The sequence below is a fragment of the Drosophila pseudoobscura genome, chromosome 3 (genome assembly GCF_009870125.1).
Source record: "Drosophila pseudoobscura strain MV-25-SWS-2005 chromosome 3, UCI_Dpse_MV25, whole genome shotgun sequence".
In the NCBI taxonomy this organism is placed as follows: domain Eukaryota; kingdom Metazoa; phylum Arthropoda; class Insecta; order Diptera; family Drosophilidae; genus Drosophila; species Drosophila pseudoobscura.
Window position 1 is genome coordinate 19,691,410 of NC_046680.1, and position 20,254 is coordinate 19,711,663.

Genomic DNA, 20,254 nt, shown 5'->3' on the forward strand with positions numbered 1-20,254 from the left:
CTTGCATTGTCTATTACTTCGCTTAGTAAAAATGGTTCCTTTTGTTGGTACTTTTCCACCCCTAGAAGCGAACAGATGTTTTGTTTCGGATAAGGTGAAAGTACTTTTGAGCTAGTAATGGTTGAACTGGTTCTTTTCTTACTCTTTTGTTGTTGCTACTCCGATTTAGTCACTGTTCCAGCGAGAAGCGGCATCGGCTATCGGGACGCGGAATCCTTGCGGATTTGTAAACAAATCTGTTAAAAAAAACTGTTAACGAGACTTAAAATATTGAATATCAACCTGAGAAAGCTTGGGTTATCGTAAAATTGGCCTTATAACAACTATAATCCAGTTAATAAACACGTTTATCGGGTATAAGAAGGTAAGTGCTCATTTTTCTTGAGACTATTATATTTTAAAGTTGTTTTAACTTGTGTACCAGTATTGGCTCTAGAATATAAGCTACTAATTTGCTGGTTTATTGGAATTACACTTTGTGTGATCCAATTTGGATTGGTTTCGTTTGTCGTCACCATTCCCAAATCATTTGTTTGTGTGTTTCAGAGTTGTCAGGCAGTTTCGTTTTGGATATGTTGATATGTATATAGTATCAAATCAGATCTATATTTTCTAACGATTATGTTGAAAAATCGACATGTGCCCTTGGCATAAGCACCTGTTCCCAACAGCTTAACAATAGCCATTAAGCACATATATATCTGTTGAGCTGTCTGACCTATTGCAGGTGACAACCCCGCTCCACAATATGGTCACAATTATATATTTACATATAAACGTATATGATTTTCCATTTTATTTAATATATCACAACCAGAGTTGCAGACCTGGCAACCATGCAAACATTAATATGTTTAATAGATGAATAAAAATGTGCCCCTTTTGCTTTTACTTTTGGCTGAAGCTAGTTTGGTTGAGTTTTATTTTTCGCGCTTTGGCAATATTATCTTAGATCCTTATAAAGAATGCTATGAAGATAACATGCATGTCCTTAGATCTCTAGAAGTTTCGGGAACGTAGATATTTTTCAACCTAACCTCACTTTGTACCAAAATCGATACGTAACCTAAAAAGAATGTGAACGCGTTGCAAAATTGCATACACACACACAGACATTCTGATATACACACGAGCTCACACACACACAATTGCTTAAGCGGGCGTAATCGTGAGTGTGAGCGAAACAGATATAATGAACATAACGCCCAAGCGGGTCCAGACCGAGCCATAGATGAAATTCCGATTTTTAAAGCCAATTGTCCAGTTTAGCTTTTTTCGTTATATGCAAAGATGCAAAGATACATTTATATATGTTAGTATCTGTTTGCTTGTGCAAACACTTATGTATGAGTAAATCAAATACTATTCGAGGAGAACGGGATATTCTCATATTGTTAGGGAATAGGAATGGGATCATACGCATCCAACTCCCCTGGTAGGACCAACTTTCCACATAGAGTTAGAGTTACAAGATTCCACAAGAAAATATGGCTATCCTCGCAACAATTTGTTTTTTCGTTGGTCTGGGATGTTGCTTTTCCACTCTGCTGCTGTATCTTTCGGTTCGTTCCAACAACAATTTTGTCGTTTTGTGTTCGGCGCTACGCGAACTTTATTCAATTATATCTACATGCATACATACATACATATAGCTGCATATATGTATGTATTCTCTTATTCTCTCGTACGCTCTTCACCTTACTCTCTCGCTCTCATTCCATCTCGCTCACTCTTCAACTCTATTCTAAACCGGTATCCTGACATGGTCCTAACTGCATTAAAAACCCTAGATTCCAAGTCTTAACGTTAAATTTTATATTCGGCAGACATTATTTTCATAACACCAACCCAACGCAACCCCACCCCACCCCTCCCACTTTTCTATTATGACGGCTAGTTTTACAAACAAAGCTATGTACATGTATGTATGTTTGTATACTTTTTAATTTTTTCCCTGGTAATTGGCATTTAGTGTTTAATAATCTTTTAATTCGGAGCTAAAACAAATACTAAATATATTTATTTAATTTACGCTCCCCCCTTACATTTCAATCACCAAATCATACGGTCGTCCCGCTCTCGCAGACTATTCTCACATTTTACCCTCCCACTCGCACACACTCAAGCGCATCTGTTTGTAAAAACGCGGCGCTACCTTTGCCATTATTTTACGTTTGCTTTTTCTTTGCGCTGTTATCAAAACGGTGCGGGGTTGACTCGTCAACCAACGAAGATCCCTGGTCAATTTGAAAAACCCCCTTACCCTTACCCCGTACGACCATCCAGTGGGGCAACGACGTCATGAACGAGACTGCCAACTTGCTAGGGCGAAACCCGTAAAACATCGTTTGCGAGGTGCTGTAGACTCTAGGACATTTTGAGGTGCAACTGTGGCCAGACTTCTTTGCTGCCCTACAAAATCAGCACAGACATCGACATATGTACATACATTATGTACGGCTGGAAATAAGCGTAAGGGCTTTAAGATGGATGTTAAAGTGATTTCCATTGTAGAATTACTATCGTGTCTTATCGTCCCACTTTGACACGCCCTCCTTCCCTAGACCACCGACCACCATACTGCTGTACGTGCTCTCTTCCTCTCTCGCCGCTTTCAGCCGAAACTATTCTCTCTTTGCGCTCGTCGTCAGCTGGTTTGACGTTCGGTACGGCACTGTGTTTCAGTGCTGCCGTGAACTCGGCGAGAACTCCAAGTCATTTCGATTTCTTCAAGTGTAGTTAAACTCAAATAATAAAATACATACCAAGCAAAACAATTCAAGCCGTCCAAGTTTTCTTATAATAAGTAAGTAACCTCAAACAATAATTCGATACAAATGCAAATATATAATGTGCAGGCACAGTTTTCTGACATAACATAACCTCACTTTTGTTAGTATTATAGCGACGATTCTGAAAAAGTTTTCCTTTACGTCCCGTCCCGTCCCACACATTGTGCATGTTTCGCCTTTCCTCCAGTTTCCTTCTTTTAGCTTTCTTTCTCTTCTTTTTGCACGCCGTTTCCCTTGCTTTGCTTTGTTTCTTTCTGCTGCAATCACTTCGTTGTGTTGTTGTTGCGCTCGCGTTCGCCGACAAGCGAACGACGACCGACCGCTCGGAACAAGCAACAACAACACATGGTTTTGTTTGATAGATACACACCGAAACCGAAATAGCGCAAAGCGTCAGGCAGAAAGCTGGTGGTCTTGAGTTATATTTCTGGTTTGGAGTTTGGATTTTTGGGATCAGTGGTTTAGATAGTGTTACTATCTATTATTAGGAGATAAAAAAACAATAATTAAAAATCCCTTATCCGCCTTGTCTCGCCGAAATATGGCGGGTCTTCCCCGGGCTGGATGGGTGTTCCAGGGTTTGTCCCTTGGACGTTAGTAGGCCTAACTTTGGAGGACATGAGACATGGTTTGTAAACCCAATTCTTGACCTTTGCACCAATCAAGCCGAAAGTTCGCAAAGCTCGCACAAGCTTTTCCCTCAAAGCTTTTAATGCTTTAAGGTTTTTAATTTACGAGGAATCATTCCTTTGGTGAACCATTGAACGTTTGATCCGGTTCTCAGTTACTGACATTCCTCTTCTTAAATTGTTTAACAGTTCAATGCTTTGCAACCACAAAAAATAAAAAAATAAACACCATAATAAAATGATGGAAGTAAGCCAGAACGTGGAATTAGAAGAACTCTCAAAAGAAGGCGCAATCATGGGAGCAATCCCCGAGGAACTCATTGATAATAACAGCCCCAGTGGTAAGTGAAAATAAAATATAAATAAAAAAACGAATCTTTTTTATGCCATAAATTGTTACAGAAATCGGTAATGGATCGGGACGATCGTCCAGGGATGACGAAGATTTCAATGGCGACGAAACAATAGCAATCGCCTGTCTCAAGACAACAGAGGGCTTGAAAGAAAAACGAAACGCTGGAAATGACTTGGACGCGTTGCTGGATAAAATCACTTCAATTGTGGATTGTCCCAAGGATTCTTCAGTTTCTAACCCAGAAGCTGCGCCCGATTCCGAGGCGGCATTCGTCGAAGAGCCAGCAGACGATTGCGATAAGGAAAAGGAAAGCAACCCTGTGGTCGAAAAGGAAAACACAGCTGACACAGAAGAAGAAGGCAAAAAAGCCGGAGCGGGTGAAAGCAGCGTGACGCGCAAATCGGAGAAAACTGAAGCTGAAGATAGTGCGAAAGAGATTGAATCTTCCGTGAAAGCAAAGGAGGATATTGAAGAGCCCAAGCACTCCGCTGAAGCTGAAAGCTATGTGGAAAAAGTGGTAGACAACAAAGAAGATTCCGAGACAGGGGAGGAAATTAAAGAAGAAGCATCACATGTGAAAAAACCTGGGGAGAAAACCAATGGAGATAGTTCTGCAGCCGAGATCAAGGAAAAGCTAAGCCAATCCACGGATGATATTTTTCTGGATGCTCTGGATAACATAACGAGTTCAGATGATTTTGATGCCACCAGTTCCCAGGACTTGAAGAAGTCGCAGACATCCGACGAGAAAACCGCTGAGACTTCCGAGGATAAAGTCATTTCTCGTGAAAGTCCCACTTATGCTCTTGATGACATTTCCTCAGATGAGGAAATTCTCAAAGATAAGACCCCTGGTAAGGATCCCTCAACTGTACCAGTCATCGATTTAGATTCTTCGGAGGAGTGTATTGTTGGCGAGAACGACCTAACAGATAACAAAGAAATAGTTGCCGATCTAGCTGAAGATCAGAAAAAGGTTGAAGATGAGATTACTGAAGATAAGGCCAAGGAGACCCTAGAAAATACCAACTCATTTGAGCCAATGGACACTGACGTAGCAGACAAAAAGATATCTGCTTCAGAAGATACCCAGAAGCCAAAAGATAAAGCTCAGACGGAGGAAACAATGGATACCCCGAGTACCACTGATGTGATCGCAGTGGAGGTAACAGGAGAAACTCTCAAAGATGCAGGCAAAGAGGCGGAAAAGGTGGCAAAGAATGCACAGGAAGACACAACTAGTGAAAATAAAAAGGTGCCAACGACTAATGGGGTTACAGATAGCGAACTAGAGATCCCACCCAAGACATTGTCTGATGGGAAGGGCATGGAATTGGAATTGTACAAGGGAAAAAAATCCCCTGAAGGAGCTTTCAAAGATGCAGACTCGGATGACGAAGTCATCTTCTTTGAACCTATTGAAAATCCCAAGGATCCAGAAGATCCTGCGAAGGGAAAGGAAATTAAATCAGATGTGACTAACAATATGGAAAACGACATCGTTTTGGTATCCGAGGACGAAGAGGAGGAGCTACCTCCAAAGGAACCCCAAGATAAGGGAACCCAGGGTGGCGAAAAGATGTCCTCCCGCCCCACTCCAGATGACGTACCAATAGAGTCCTCTGAAAGCAAAGAACTTCAAGCGGACAATTCCGACAATGCATGCGATCAGTTCGAGAAGCAGAAGCTGAAACCACACAATAATATAAAGACCACTGCCACGGAAGACGGGGACAGCAACTCGAGCAGCAATCTGTTGTGTCCCGCTGAAGCTGTCGAACCAGTTGAGCCGAACAATGTGGAGGCTAGCACCGTGGAGAAATCCCCTTCTGATGTGGAGTCAGAGACGAAAGCTGATGCAGATGTGGATGCGGATGCGGAGCCAAAGCAGTCTCGACTGTCCACCGATGGCAGCGAGACCGGACCCATTTCCACTGTTGCCAAGCGTAGCCACGATTCCTTAGACGCCAGCCCCGCGGAAAAGGAAGGAGAGGAAGGCATTCCCAGTAAGAAGCTCAGGACTGATGATTTCGATTCAAGTAGCTCTAATGATGGCACACTTCAAATTGATTTGGATGTACAGGACAAAGAGGTGGATTGCGAGTTGGTTAATAAGGAAGAACCAGTAAATACAAAGGAACAAAAGGAGCTTAAATTGCAGCTGAAACCAGAGCCAGAGCGCAAAATAGACGTTAAACCTCTGCGCCTTGAGTTCCTTAAGAACTTTCGCAAGAGCTTTGACAACATGTCCCGCCATGATCTGGAAGAATTCGTCCTCCAGAAGGTCGTTGAGGGTATAATGGTGAAAAGCGAGCTCGCGGATATCTGCTGCCGGCTGGACAAGTATGAGAACACACTTGCCATCTATCGTCGCAGGATAGCCGAAGTATCCAAACAGTACCTCGACCTGGACACGGTGCACAAGCGGGTGCTGAAGGATCTGGAGACCAAAAATGCACATTTCACGGCACCGGTAAGAATTACACGAGCTGTTGGACTGCAAGTAGGCATTCCTTTTAAGGTCATGAAGCCGAGTGCAGCACCCAGTGCTGTAGATCAGGCACTTGCTGCGGGCAGCATGTTGGCGCCTCCTAGTAGCAGTACTTCAAAGGCGAGCACAGCTCCTATGCGTGCGCCGTTGCAGTCGATGCGGGCAGCTAGCTCGGTCGCGACTTCCAATGGCCAGCAGCAGCAGCAGCAACAGCAGCAGCAACAGCAGCAGCAACAACAACAACATCAAAAGCAGAACCAGCAGCAGCAACTGCCACCGCAACGCTCCTCCGTTTCCTACAATCAGACTCCTGCCTCGACTGCCTCTACTGCTGCGCCTCCTGTACGCAGGGGATGCATGCAGAAGATTACCCCACAGCGACCTGTGCCAGGAAATGTATTACCAGCAGCCCAGGTCAACAACCAGACCACAATAAGTCGCTTACAGACCTCTGCCCCTGGACCTCAAAGGCCTATGCATGCCTCAAAGCACACAGGAAGCACTGCATCGGCGGCTGCAATCCGGAACAGAGGTCCATATACAACCCAAAAGCAACAATATCAAGCGTAAGTCATTCGATTACCAAGTTTGCTCCTGTAATATATGCTCTTCTAATTCCTCGCAGAACCCGCCCTGTTCCTGGTCCCAAGTCGGGCAAGCAGGGGCCAAAATGTGCAACAAAAGTGCGCTCAATGGGTCCTAAGGGAGCTAGTATGGTTTCTGTACCCATTTCCTCAACCAGCAGTGGAGGACCAGGCGGCAGTGCCGTCAATTATGGCCAACCCAACCTGGCTACGGCCAAGCCGAAAGAGAAGGCCGTAATTGATCTCACAGATGAAGACGATGCTGCCGCAGCTATGGCGGCTTCAGCTAATGCTGCAGAGGGCCACACACATTCACGGCAATCATCCAACATGGCCGTGAAGAGGAATTCTCTGGGGGCAACAGTGTCTGAGACAAGAGCCTCGGGATCATCTCGTACACTTGCTAGTGGAAATGCTGTGAGATTGTCGCCCCTGCAAATGCCGAGAGCCAATGCCAGACAAATAGTCACCAATAATGGTGGAGGTGAGTGCATTTAATTGATTCCACGATCGTTGGCTGACTCGCTTTGACGTCTTCACCAGGTCAGCGCCATTCCCTTGGATCGAACGTGACGATGCAGATACGTTCGGAGAATACGCCGCCTGCCGCCACTCGATTAAGGTACTCGCATCCAGCGCCGCTGCCATCATCGCCTGCACAGCCCTTCAATCCCGCCTGGAAACTTCCGCCGTCGCGGCCTCTCATACGCATCAGCCTGATGGATACAGGCATAGTCATCTCCTGGAATCTGGAGGATGCGAGTAGTAAATATGCCGAATGCGTAACGTATCAGATTTTTGCGTACCAAGAGACACTACATGAGCCCAGCACCGACTCCTGGAGGCACGTGGGCGATGTCAAAGCCATGCTGTTGCCCATGGCCGTCACGCTCAACCAGTTTCAAGAGAACCAACGCTACTATTTCGCTGTGCGTGGCGTGGACGCTCATCAGCGCTTCGGATCGTTCAGCGTACCCAAAACCTGGTCGTAATCGGGATCATATATTTTTTTTTGTTTGCCTATAGTCCATAGTTACATTGTAATTTAATTTATTTATAGTGGCATTTCAGCTTCTTTTAAAATTTTAATTCCCACATTTATATCTGCATCGGGCCCATCCGATGATGTTAAAATTAGCCTGAATAATTAGCTCATATTTAAGCGCCCATTTCTCAATGTCAAGATACAATTTAACAGTCGTGTAAAACGATAATTAACTACTCAAATCCCATCCCGAGAAAATTCCGTTTTTTGGATAACGTTTATATTGCCATAAGGCCGGCCTAAGGTTTTTTTTTAAAATTGTATATTCATGATTTTATTTAATTCAATTGTTCCCGATAAACAAGTTCTAAACTTACATGAAATATTACATTGAAATACAAACATTGAATAAATACTAAAAGAGCAAAACTTCGATCGAGCAAAGAACTTAAGATACGTTTTATGTTTGTATCGAAAAATATTGATATTACACAAAGGTATTTTGTTTTAATATTGTTTTTCAAAACTGATTCGGCGCTTAGTGCACGTCTCTGCTTAGGTTTTCCATTTCTACATATTTTGTTGGTGATTTGAACAGGCTACAGCCTGCACTTTCCATATACTATACATACGTATGTATTCAGCATAAATAAATACTTTCGAGTAAAATAGTTTTGGACGTTTTTCCTTGAACGGCCCATAACCATATATGTACATATTTTGTAGTCTAACCTACAACGAATACAAGAGGAACCAGGGTCCTCGGCTCCGGTGTTTAATACAGTCGGCATCCGGTGGCATCACGTTCAGCTCATGGCGCAATTGTTTGTGTTGTTTAAGACACAAAAACAAATATGTGACTGTAATTCTTATTTCATTGTAATTCACTATTTTAATGCATGCTCGTGTTTCGCATCTACATATTTCTGTTTCCCTTGAGGAAACATATTGTAAAGCATGCGTGGGTGCACACGCATTCTCACATTCTGCATGTGTAGGTTTCAATATTGCTGTCATTTGTGGACTATTTCATTCATGCATAAACCTGTTTTCGTCTCGAAAATCGGATGCTCTGCTCAAGAGCACGAGATCGTGCCAACCCATACGCCCATACAACCCATGGGCTGAATCATGCCCAAGCAATGCAGTTAGTTTTACAATCTTGCGACCTAGAAGGGTCTCAAGTCTCGATCTAAGTTGTGCGTCACCAAAGACTGTGTATTTGTGGCTAGAAAGTTACCGTACCGAAAATTACTTAGTTTCTTCGCGTTTGTACCGGGCCCGAGTAGGTAGGCAGCGGGCCGCGGTCAGAGATGAAGCTTAAAGATAGCTTAAAACAGAATTGAAGTACCGGTAACCCGAACGCCCGTGCCACGAAGCGTCAAATGAAAATTGAACCGGAATTTTTTCCTGATGCAATATCTAGGTATTGTCTTTGATACAATCCATACATATATATATTTATATCACCGTGCATTCGGGCTGCCCATCTATTTTTCCCTACTCACCTTTGCGAAAGAGAGATGCCGCTATTTCGTGATCACCGCAAGATATGGTGGTTTTCCACCAGACTTCAGTCGAATCAACAATGGGTATTCCGCTTTGAACCATTCACTAGTGCGAGGTCATCACTCAAAATGAGTATTGGGGTATATTAGATTTGTGGTAAAAGTGGGTGTGTAACGTCCAGAAGGAATCGTTTCCGACCCCATAAAGTATATATATTCTTGATCAGCATCAATAGCCGAGTCGATTGAGCCATGTCTGTCCGTCCGTCTGTCCGTCCGTCCGTCTGTCCGTCCCCTTCAGCGCCTAATGCTCAAAGACTATAAGAGCTAGAGCAACGATGTTTTGGATCCAGACTTCTGTGATATGTCACTGCTACAAAAATATTTCAAAACTTCGCTCCGCCCACTTCCGCCCCCACAAAGGACGAAAATCTGTGGCATCCACATTTTTAAAGATACGATAAAACCAAAAACGCAGAGTCGTAGAGAATTACCATATCTTTTAGAATGCAGAATCTGAATTGGATCGTATTATTATTATAGCCAGCATCAAGAAAACAATTTCATTTTTTCTCGCGGCTTTGCTTAGAGTAAAACATTAGCGCCTAGATCTCAGAGACTATAAAAGCTAGAGCAACCAAATTTGGTATCCACACTCCTAAAATATCGGACCGAGACGAGTTTGTTTCAAAATTTCGCCACACCCCCTTCCACCCCCGCGGAATCTTTGTGAAGATATTCACAAATCTCAGAGAGTATTAAGGCTAGAGTAACCAAATTTAGTATCCTATACACTATAAAACGTATATCTCAAAATTTCGCCTCGGCCCCCTTTGTTGTTGGATTCTGGCACTGACTCAGCTTACCAGGGCATTGAGGGATAGACGAAGAAAACAGCGGGGACGATGTCAGGGACGTGGAGGGGACGTGACAAAATTAGTAAATGCATTTGTTTCAGTGTTGTATCCTGGGAGTTTCACTACTCAGAGATCTAAAACAAAAGAATGGACAGACAGACACTGATCTGGCTGTTAAATACATCTATTATACAAATATATTCTTTGAGTACTGGCGATAACAATCCTTATCGGCGAAACACGCATCGAGCATCAATATTCCTCGTCATGCACCCGACATGTATGCTGCTTTTGAAGCATTCTCTTCGGAATTCGTCTGCCGGTTGTCGAAGAATCAATCTCGGGGCAATGGGAGCAAGGACTAGCCCACCGCGGATATACATAGTAGTAAGTATGTAGTATGTGTGCCAATATTTCCTTTGCTATTTGCTTAATTGGCGTATAATCGCATCCGACCTGCGGCACCTGCCTGGGTCAGTATCCCTCGGCACAGCACAGCACACATCCTGCACTCATTGAGTCTAGGGCTAGTGGCGGAATGGGGCAGTGAAGGACGAGTGCAATCGATGACTTATAAAATATACACAGATGCACGCCCATTTGCGTGAGTGTGCCGTCCGGTTTGGGGGTCACTTGGGTAAGTGCCCATCGCCATTGGCCCCAATAGTACCCACAGCGATGGCTTTTGTCGGGAGTGGGGGTAGTCGTGGTGCATGTAAAGTGATTTTGCCTCTACCCTGGCTTCCGCTTGCACTTGACATTGGCTTTGGAACTGGGCTTGTCGCGACTTTTTTGCTCATTCATGCGAGGCAGCAGTACGGCGGAGAGAAAGATGCACGGAACAGCGAGAGACAGAGAGTGGCAGGATTGGCCTGGTAGTGGCATAATCGCCTCTACGCTCCATCCCCAAACGCCTGTCCGTGCCCGTGCCACGTGCCGTGCTGGGGGGACTTTGAACAGCAGCCAAAAACCTTGACATTAGTTCGTCGGGGCACACAGTACTTACATATACCAGTCCGGGCAAGGATACGACGGATACGATACGTACTTGTGCCAGTGTGAGTGGCTGGGCTCCAGTCTTCCGTGGCGACCCTACGCTATCCGTGAACCACTAGGCCAGGTTAATTCCAATCAGAGTACCGTCAGCTCTGTGTGGGCCATCAATTATTCGACAGGTATTTATTGAAACAACTGTATTCTGTATGCTCCATTCACCACAATCGAATTGAAGTTGTTGTCGTTGTCGTTGCCTCTCTTCTGCCTGCTGCCCGCATAATAACAAAAACACAGATGTTCCGTCAGTCAGCAGGTCGCTCTCTCTCCCTCTCTCTCTCTCTCTTACTCTGCGCAGCCGCTGCCTGTACTTTCGCAGCACGGCAACACTGGCCCCAGAACCGTTAGTCGAGTCCTCCTCTAGCTTCCATTCCATAAGCTTGCGGAACGCGCCTCTTAACGGTTGTGTCGACCCGGCAAAGATTGAAGCGGTCGACGGTCTAACGGTTCAAGCGTGCAACTTCCGGCGGCATACAAACAGCTGTGCGTGGTTATCATAAAGGAACAGGCTCGAGCGCTGTTTGACAGCTTCAAGCCAGATTCTAAGAAACGAAAATAAATTGTTGAAAATAAGTCTGTGCCGTGGATAGGATCGGTAAACCGAAATTAATGTAAATAATTAAAATACCAAGTTCTTTCTAACTAAAGTTATTCGCAAATATTCGCATTTCCTATTCGATGACAGACTGAATATCGATTACGAAGAGTCGATTTGTCGAAACTGAATATCGATAACGAAGAGTCGTTTTGCCGAAACGTTTTGTAAGTGCCTCAAGCTAACTGTTACCCCCTCCCCCCCTCACAATCGGCCAGCTAGGCCGTTCCGACCCTTGGATTTATTGTGCTCTACATTCCCTTCTTGGCTCTGTGTGTGTGTGTGTTTACGTATGTTAATTAAATTACCGTTATGTGTGCTTACCACAGCACACACAAAGAACAACACTCACACAAAAAAACATACATATATCCCAGTAATTATACAAAAATAAAACCGAACCATCAAGACGCTCTATTCGGCAGGCCGAAGTTTATATACCCTCGATTTTGATAGATATCAATAGATCCATCTCTTCTGTGCTCTAAGGCTTTGAGCAGACAACAGAAAACCTTGTATAGGCAGCTCTACACCGAGGCTCATCGAAAGTTATTGCTTGGAATATAATCGTTGAACCACGATAGTTCTTATAAATAGATTGGGCATGGATTTGTTTTTTCATTTCTATATTAATCCGACTGAAATTGGACTGCCCTGCAAGGGTAAAAAAACACACACACAAAATAGAAATACAACGAGCACTAAAAATCCATTTCCCATTTTCTTGGACTTACCCCGCGCTCATTGCATGTTATGCCCGCCCCGCCCCGCCCTGCCCAGCCCTGGCCTGTCTGACACTTGGGGCACATTTCCAGTGTTAACTGGGCTGTGCGTGTGTTTATTACTGCGACTTGGGCCATTGGCACGTACTCCCCACCCAGTCGCCGCCGCCCCTACCCTAGTTACAGTTATTAAGCTCCTTATGACAGCTCTCATCAGCCCCTAACAATGCTATAGTTTTTGCTAATGCCACTCTTAAGAGTAGAGCAGAGCAGCAGAAGTTGCTCTGAACGAGTCTTTGATGTGGCTCCATTCATACTTCATCAAGGACTCTCTCTCTCTCTCATATATAGCCATATATATAGGTATATGTATATATAGAACGTATTTTACAGCCATTTGTAGCTTGTTTATGTTGCTTCCGCGCCACGCCCATCAATTGGATGATAAATGACAAATTGCGGCAATAAAAACGCAGAAGGGCTAGGACAAGTTGCCTTGGAAAAGGTCGGAAAAGTGACACAGCTGCGAATTTACAGGTGGCTTTTTATGTTCAATTATGTAGGTTTATATGTATATTTCATAAGGAAATTCGATCTTGTCTCTGATATTTGCCATGGTATGGGCCGACACTCCCGCTTCACTGATGAGTATTTCGCCTTATTTTCGCACTTTGATCTGTCATTACATTGATGTTGAAAGCTTTTCAGTGTTCTTTTGTTCAATTCCCATTAATTAGAAAAAGTTGGATTTGGAGCCAGAGGGATGGCTGTTGCTGCAGCTGCTGGTTTTTCGCCTCTGGTCCTTTGTTCGCTGCAGTTGAGAATTGGCAATGAATGCGATTGGATGGCATACCTTTGGCTGGCACATTCGGGTATCCGTATGCAAATTGCGACGTAATCCTTGCCGAGCGTCGGGTGTGGGGGGGAGTCCTTCCTAATGATTATCAGCTCTGCATACTAATATCCTCGAATCGGACTGCGACTCCGACTAAGGCTCCGCAGTTCATTGAAACCGAATCGAGTCAAACAAAGTGACAAGCCCCATCCGTTTGCTCCACTGTTTGTTTGTCGCCCTCGCCATCGCCCCCGCCATTGCCATCTCCGTCTCTGTTTCTCCTTTCAGTAGCTGCATCTCTCTCTCTCTACCCACCCATGTGTGTGTGTGTGTATCTGTGTGCGCTTAAGTAGCTCAGTATGCGTGCATCTGTGGGGGTTTTGCGATTTCCCTGACGGTCGCCTTTTTTTTTCGTTTTTTCTTTGCCTTTTGGTTGCCTCTTTTATACGTCGAACCATTTGTGGCATTGAAAATGTAGTGCGTGAATTCCGAAATGAGTACCTGAAAAAAATGAAATCTCTAGAGAGATTCTGTGTCACCCATAGATTTTTTGGTGGATTTTGGCCAACTTCTGGCATAAAAAACTTTCGAGTTTTCTGTGGGAGAGCAGCACTTCTTTTTTAAGCTGCTTCATCGATGTTTTGGTGTGACTTTCGATTGGAGATCTCTCCCACGATAGAGCACTGGCAGTTGGAGATGTCATAGCGGTTTTTCTACTCACCTACGATTTCAATACGTTAGAAGAGACCTTGTTAGAAAGAGACCCACATTTTCTGAGCCACCTTCTATTCTCGTGCTTTTCGTTTGTTTGGCAAGTGCCAACTTCGTCGTCAACGTCGCTATTGTTTTTTCCCGACATTTTCCACTCCCCCGTACCCCGTTTCCATCGCTGTTTTTTTTGTCCTGCCCAAGGGGTGTTTCGGTGTTTTCTCACATTACGTATACGCATTTAGTTCCAATTTTGGCTCCCCTTTTCCTTGGGCTAGCCTCTATTTTGATCGGTTGGCGGGTAAATGTGTGCCGGGAGGGGCGAGCGGTTGCTTCCGCGTCGAATGCCCGCTGTGTACATACATATATTTCCGCTGAAGTCATAATGGGCAACAGCTGATAACACACGCCCCCCCACAACCTCTTTATTCTTCGAGAGAGAGAGGCGGAAACGGGGCTATAAAACTGCTCGGGTAATGGGCGTTCTTTGGGCTTTGGGAGGATTTAGTTCCTGCTTCTGCTACTGTTATTGTTCTCGAGTGTTGGAGCATTGATTTGGCCCTAAACGGCTTAAAATATTGGCTTGAAAGTGAAGCTTAAATGCAAATTGCAGGGTGAGTGGCTCGAAATCGATTCAAGGGCTAAAGCCTGCGTCTGCCGTTTGCAAATCTTGGCTTAATGATGAGAAACAATTTGCACAGATATTTTGTTAAAGCAGGCGCTGAAGGAGGGTAATATCTTAAAATTGAAATTCATTTTAAAGGGGAAATCTCTGAATGAGCTATTTTTCAATGTCCGTTTGAACATGAATATCGAGTGAGTGCTCACTCCAGATTCCCCTAAGTACTCCCCCCAGGAGCCTGCGAATAGCTCCACAACTGGCTCGATGCATTGATGGATTCCGAGCAGCGCAGACCGCTCAATCAATCATGCACGAATCCATGAAACTCGACTGAAACAGGCAGAAGAAAATAAGAGTCCATTGAGGGGCGGACTCTGGCGAACATCGCAGCTGTCGGCTGGCATTAAGAGCTGTTTGAATGGCGAATTATAATTGCATTGGAGCATTGGCTGGGAGCTGGCCCGGGCTTATTTATGTTGGGAAGAATGCGGGGCCCACGGGTCGTATGATAAAAGACGAATTTGTTGGGCATGGAAATGAAATTACAGAAGTGCTCGAAGCAGGCAAAAGCCCGCAGATACACACACACACACACCACACACTCGCACACACACTGGCACGCACACACACTCGCACACACACACTGGCACACACACTCGCACATTTGCAATATTAATGATGTCTCTGCTTATGTAAATTGAAAGCAGAAAGGAAACCGCAAAAGACCAGAGACGGACAGGGAATCATCTGAATCATCATCATCGTCAGCTATAAAACAGTTTTTATTTATCCACTTTCAGTCGAAACGAAACCACAAAAGAGAAACTTCGCAAAGGGAAATCAGAGCAGACAAAGGATATCGGCATCCACTACAGGGAGATACAATCCAGTTGTGTACTCGTGTAAAGTATAGGCCAGGCCAAAAAGGACACGATAACAAAATCCCCAGGCAGCACTTAAGGCATAAATCTCCCAGCTCAATCATCCAGCAGTGCGAGAGAGAGAGAGAGAGAGACAGGCGACACTCGCCTCTGGAAAGAGACAAACGATATAAGTGGCTGCCTGCTGCTGGAAGGAGGCTGGAGCTGGCACCCTTATCATCGTCCTGCATGCTGATGCCGTTTGCCGAGGCTCTGTAAACATGCCACCACACAGACCGCACACCGTCTAGGACATAGGACGTGCAAAGGACTGGCAGACAAGGCTCTCAAGGACATTGGTGGTGGCCCCAGCACCCACCACCCAGCACCCAGCCATGGCCAGGTAAGTCAAGTTTGACTTTCTCAAAAATGTATTCTGTGGTAATTTATACATTTGTGGTTTGGTTCGTTCCTTCGCTTTTGTTTGCCTGCTGCAAAATGTTTCCAGTTCAATGCCGAAGAAAGCCGTGAATGTCCTGAAAGCGGCTTTTGGGCTGGGAAAAAAGCTGTATCGAAGCGGCAGGCGAGCCATTTTTAATAATACAAATAAAATTGCCATTCAATTGCTTATCCGACCCTTGGCTGGGCGCAGAGAGAGGGCTTGTATGGCGCCCCCAAAACCTCTCGGGTACTCTGAGACCTGAACGTTGAGCAATACGAAGTGTCATCAGTTCTACTCTACGCATTCAAAGAGCAAAAACTGTGAGGGATCTCCTACAACACTTCATATTTTGGGCTCCTAATGGCCTTGGATATGTCCGAATAGTTGTGGGCAAACATTGCCAATAAACTGATGGTATTTGCACTCGATTTTCGCTCGACTGAAAGGCAATACATTGCAAAAGAATTTACAATGATTTATGAGTCCTTGACAGCGCCGTTTGTTATGGTTTCCTTTTCAATGTGCAAAAGTGTTTAACAGATTGAATGTTTAATCCATTTACTTTCAATTAAATATGGATTTCTATATGCCTTTCAATTCACAAAGTGACTTCTCATTCAAAATCATTTTATTCCATTTTTTAATGACTTTTTATGGTTTTCCTTTAATGGAATTTTCCAACAAACCCACCACAGATACATTTCTGTAGTCGATTTGGTAGCAGAAGTTTGATTTTGTCCAACCGCATTTTGTGCCTGGACTAATTGATGGTCCTGCAGGACATGTCTCGCTTGGTCATTGGCATTTCTGTGGAAATCAAACGAAACCCAAATACCGCAAAACCTGGCCAAGCAGTTTCTGGCTGGAACGGCTTGTTTGATTTGCAAATTGATTAAGTTTAACCAAGGCCAATGCGGTTTCGGGCCAAGGCAAAATTCAATCAACGATGCTGTGCCCTGATGCGAAAGACACAGCTGTCGATGATGGCTAAAACGCGTGGCGTGGGGCATCAGCTTTACGACTGTTAATGGGTGAGTACTGGTCCCAGCCTTGGCGAGTGTCGGGCCTAATTGTAGTCCTTCGAGCCGCTTCCTTGGGGCTTCGACGCGGCAGCAACACAATGGAAAAATTCCAAACGGATATGGATACATATCCGGCGCGTGCTAAGTACGCACCAGTGAAAAGACACTGAGGAATTGTTTGTCATTAATTTAATTCCACAGCGGAAGACACACACACACCCACACACACACACACACACAGACAATACACAGTTTTAAATTTCCTTCCCAGCCATGGGGGGAAAGCTGTCCGCCGCTTGGCAGGCAAAAAGGCAAAAGCAAGTAATTGGGGCGAGGGGAGTGCAGTGTTGTTACAACATAATACAAATTGTATGGGGGGCATGGGAGGCGTGGTGGGTGAGGGGGCGAAATGACTGGCATGACTGCGAGGGAAACGGATTAAAGTTAAAGAAAATTTCTGCAACGGCTTTTACCTTTCAAAAAGTACAATATATCTAATGAGATTTCAATGAACCGAAGGTTGTACTGGGTGTACTGCGTATCCCAATTCCCTTCCAGAAGATACAGCTAGCTGTATCCCAAGAAAATACGGTCAGAAATTGACTTGAGTCCCCTCAAAGTCCTTCGAGCCCAGAGGATGCTTGGATGGCTGTCACAGATGGACTGACGTGTGTGTTCCCGGTCGGATTTCGAGTGCAGAGCTTGGCTAATCCCGCCAACAGCTCGGCAACGGCTCGGGGTAGAGGGGCTGGCTGCCTCCACCTGCTGCGTGTGCGATGCGTCAGAGCAAAGATTAATGGGTTTTCAGGTGGGGTTTCGCCTCTCCTGTTTACTTTTGCCATTCATTCGATTATGGCATTGCCTTTAGCCAGTTCTTGGGGTTCCGTCAGAATGGTTTCTTTTCGGTGTTTTCTTCTCATTGATTATGCAAACACACGTTTTGTGCGCCAATCCCTTTCACGCTGGAAGATGCGAGATTTGGCAGTCGGTTTGCATTAGATTTGCATATGGATTTGCAATATTCGAAAACGAAGGGAACACATCTTTGTACACCCTCTCAGATCTACAAAGCGAATAAGAGCTAATTGGACTGCCGCAAAAGGGAGTTTTCATTCGAATTTCAATCAGAAATGTACAGATGTGGAGATGTACTTTCGGTTCAGTGGGTTTCGTGTTGAATCGAATCGAATCGAATGCAATTTGTTGGCCAAAAGTCGCTCACCCATAACTACATATTTCGTAGTGAAATTCCATATGACCTTGTTCTCCACGTGCCGGCCCCATCTGTTGGAGTGCTGCTGCCCGTCCTGTCGCATATCCTTGATGGTTCATTAGCAAAAGCCTCTTCCAGCGCTCTCTCTCGGTCTCTTCTTAGTTTATGCATAAGAAAATTCGTATTTTCTAGCAATGTCATTGGGGTCCGGCGGCCATTTCATGGCTGTTGCCTCTTATGTCATGACCAACGACAATTAACGTTTATGTTGCTTCTTGGCTTCTTGGAGGGGGGGGGACTCCGGGTGGCATTTCTCTTTGCTTCCCTTTCGAGGGTGGTTGGAGGGCGAGTGTGAGAGAGAGGGAGAGAAGCCCCACAAAACTTTTGAAGCGGCACACTGCCAGAAAGAGAGGCGAAAGCTTCAAGCGAAAACCCCAATGGACAAGGACACGGTAATCCTTTTTCGAGGGAGCTTCAAAGGAGCTACTTTTAGACTTTTAGAACTTTAAGATCCTTTAGTATTTGTAAGATCTCTAAAGATGAATCTTCAATCAATCTTCTATATTCCTCAGAGGCCTTTTTGCTCGAATTCTCCCTCCAAAATGCCAAAAATTCTGTATTATCTCTAATTCTGAAGCTGAAAGAAAATTTCAGATCTATAGAGAATCATGTGATCTACCAGATTCGCGAATCTGGTTGCTTTTGGATCGTTATTCTAGCGAGAATGTCGTTAACCGTGACTGACTCTCTCACGGCGCAGCTTAGCAGTAATAAATGAGTTCTTCTGGCAACTTTCAAGCGACTGATCGATCGTTAATGTGCGAACATGGTAAATTGCTGCAAATCTTTCATTAATCGCCTTGTATTAGCCACCAATTAGAAAACACTTAATGCGGATAATAATTGCCAGCAATTAAAATAACTCGCCAACACTTGGTCGCATTATTGGAGCATGAGAATCGCCCTGGGGTGGGGGAGGGGGAGGGGGAGGAGAGCATTCAGCTTAAAGCCTCTTAAATGGCCTCTCGACTGCTCATTCCATGCCCCTTGTAGATGAGAGAGATGCCTGCCTGCCCCTGCATACTGAATAACTCATTAAAAAGCAAAACAAATTGTGGCAAACATTTCACAACGTAATTTCCTCGGGATTCCAATCGTTTTTCATCCCCTCGTGGCTTGGTGGGGTCTTGGTGGAGACCATTTTATCAGGCTTAGATGCAGGTCCAGTCAGTGTGGGGGAGGGGGGGAAGGGGAGGTGTCGCCAGCAGGCAGCAGCTTTCCGGGCCATTTGAGTTATTTAAACTGTGCTCGCGGTTGAAATTAACGCGATTTATATGCATTTATCGTGCCAGCAGCTCCTCTCCTCCGCGTCCTTTGTTCCTCTCTCCACTCTCCTCTCTCCGGCTTCCGTTGTCTTAGTTAACTTGTTTCCATTGTGGAACACCCGGCTATTGTTTGTCTCCGGTCGGGTCTGAAGGGAAATATTTCATGGCGTTTGCCCCGAGCTTTTGCCTGGGGAAAAATGGGGCCAAAATCTTTGCGGGATTTTGCATGCCACCAGCGTGATTTCTAACTTTATTGCCATGGCAGGCGCGCTGTTTGTTCATCCCCCTGGGGCCTCCCCTCACTGCCACCAGCCCGCCTACTTTTTGCCCTTTTCGAATCTGAAGGCGAATCGATTTATTGTTTTTTTTTTTGTTGCTGCTTCTCCTTCGCTTTGCCGTATTTTTACGTGTCGCGCCGTGACGAGCCCCGAGTTTGTTACGTGTTTTAACATGTTATTGATCTCCCAAGCCCCCTCCCCCCTCCGCTTTCCCCTTTCCCCCTTCCTGCTACTCGCAAAAGCTCTTTGGCTGTGGGCCGGGCCAAGGATTTGTGACCAACAAAAAAAGGTCACCACTAAAATATATTATTTAATAATTCCAAATCGACTTTAGGCCATAAATTGTGTTCATTTGAAAGGCAATTTATGGCAGCTAAA

The 20,254-nt window shown here is 44.9% G+C and overlaps 1 protein-coding gene across 2 annotated transcripts; it reads left to right on the plus strand.

Annotated features, from left to right (window-relative positions):
* The first annotated feature begins 162 nt into the window (after positions 1-162).
* On the plus strand, positions 163-8,288 carry wde (Fibronectin-III type domain-containing protein windei). 2 transcript variants are annotated; one of them, XM_015185070.2, is made up of 5 exons: positions 163-364; positions 3,611-3,762; positions 3,824-6,833; positions 6,893-7,335; positions 7,395-8,288. In XM_015185070.2, exons 2-5 carry the CDS (start codon positions 3,660-3,662, stop codon positions 7,841-7,843), a joined length of 4,005 nt encoding a protein of 1,334 aa, XP_015040556.2. In that variant the 5' UTR covers positions 163-364; positions 3,611-3,659; the 3' UTR covers positions 7,844-8,288. The 2 variants fall into 2 exon arrangements, with proteins under 2 accessions (XP_015040556.2, XP_002138841.2); XM_002138805.3 differs by lacking the exon at positions 163-364 and adding an exon at positions 2,651-2,806.
* The last annotated feature ends 11,966 nt before the right edge of the window (positions 8,289-20,254 follow it).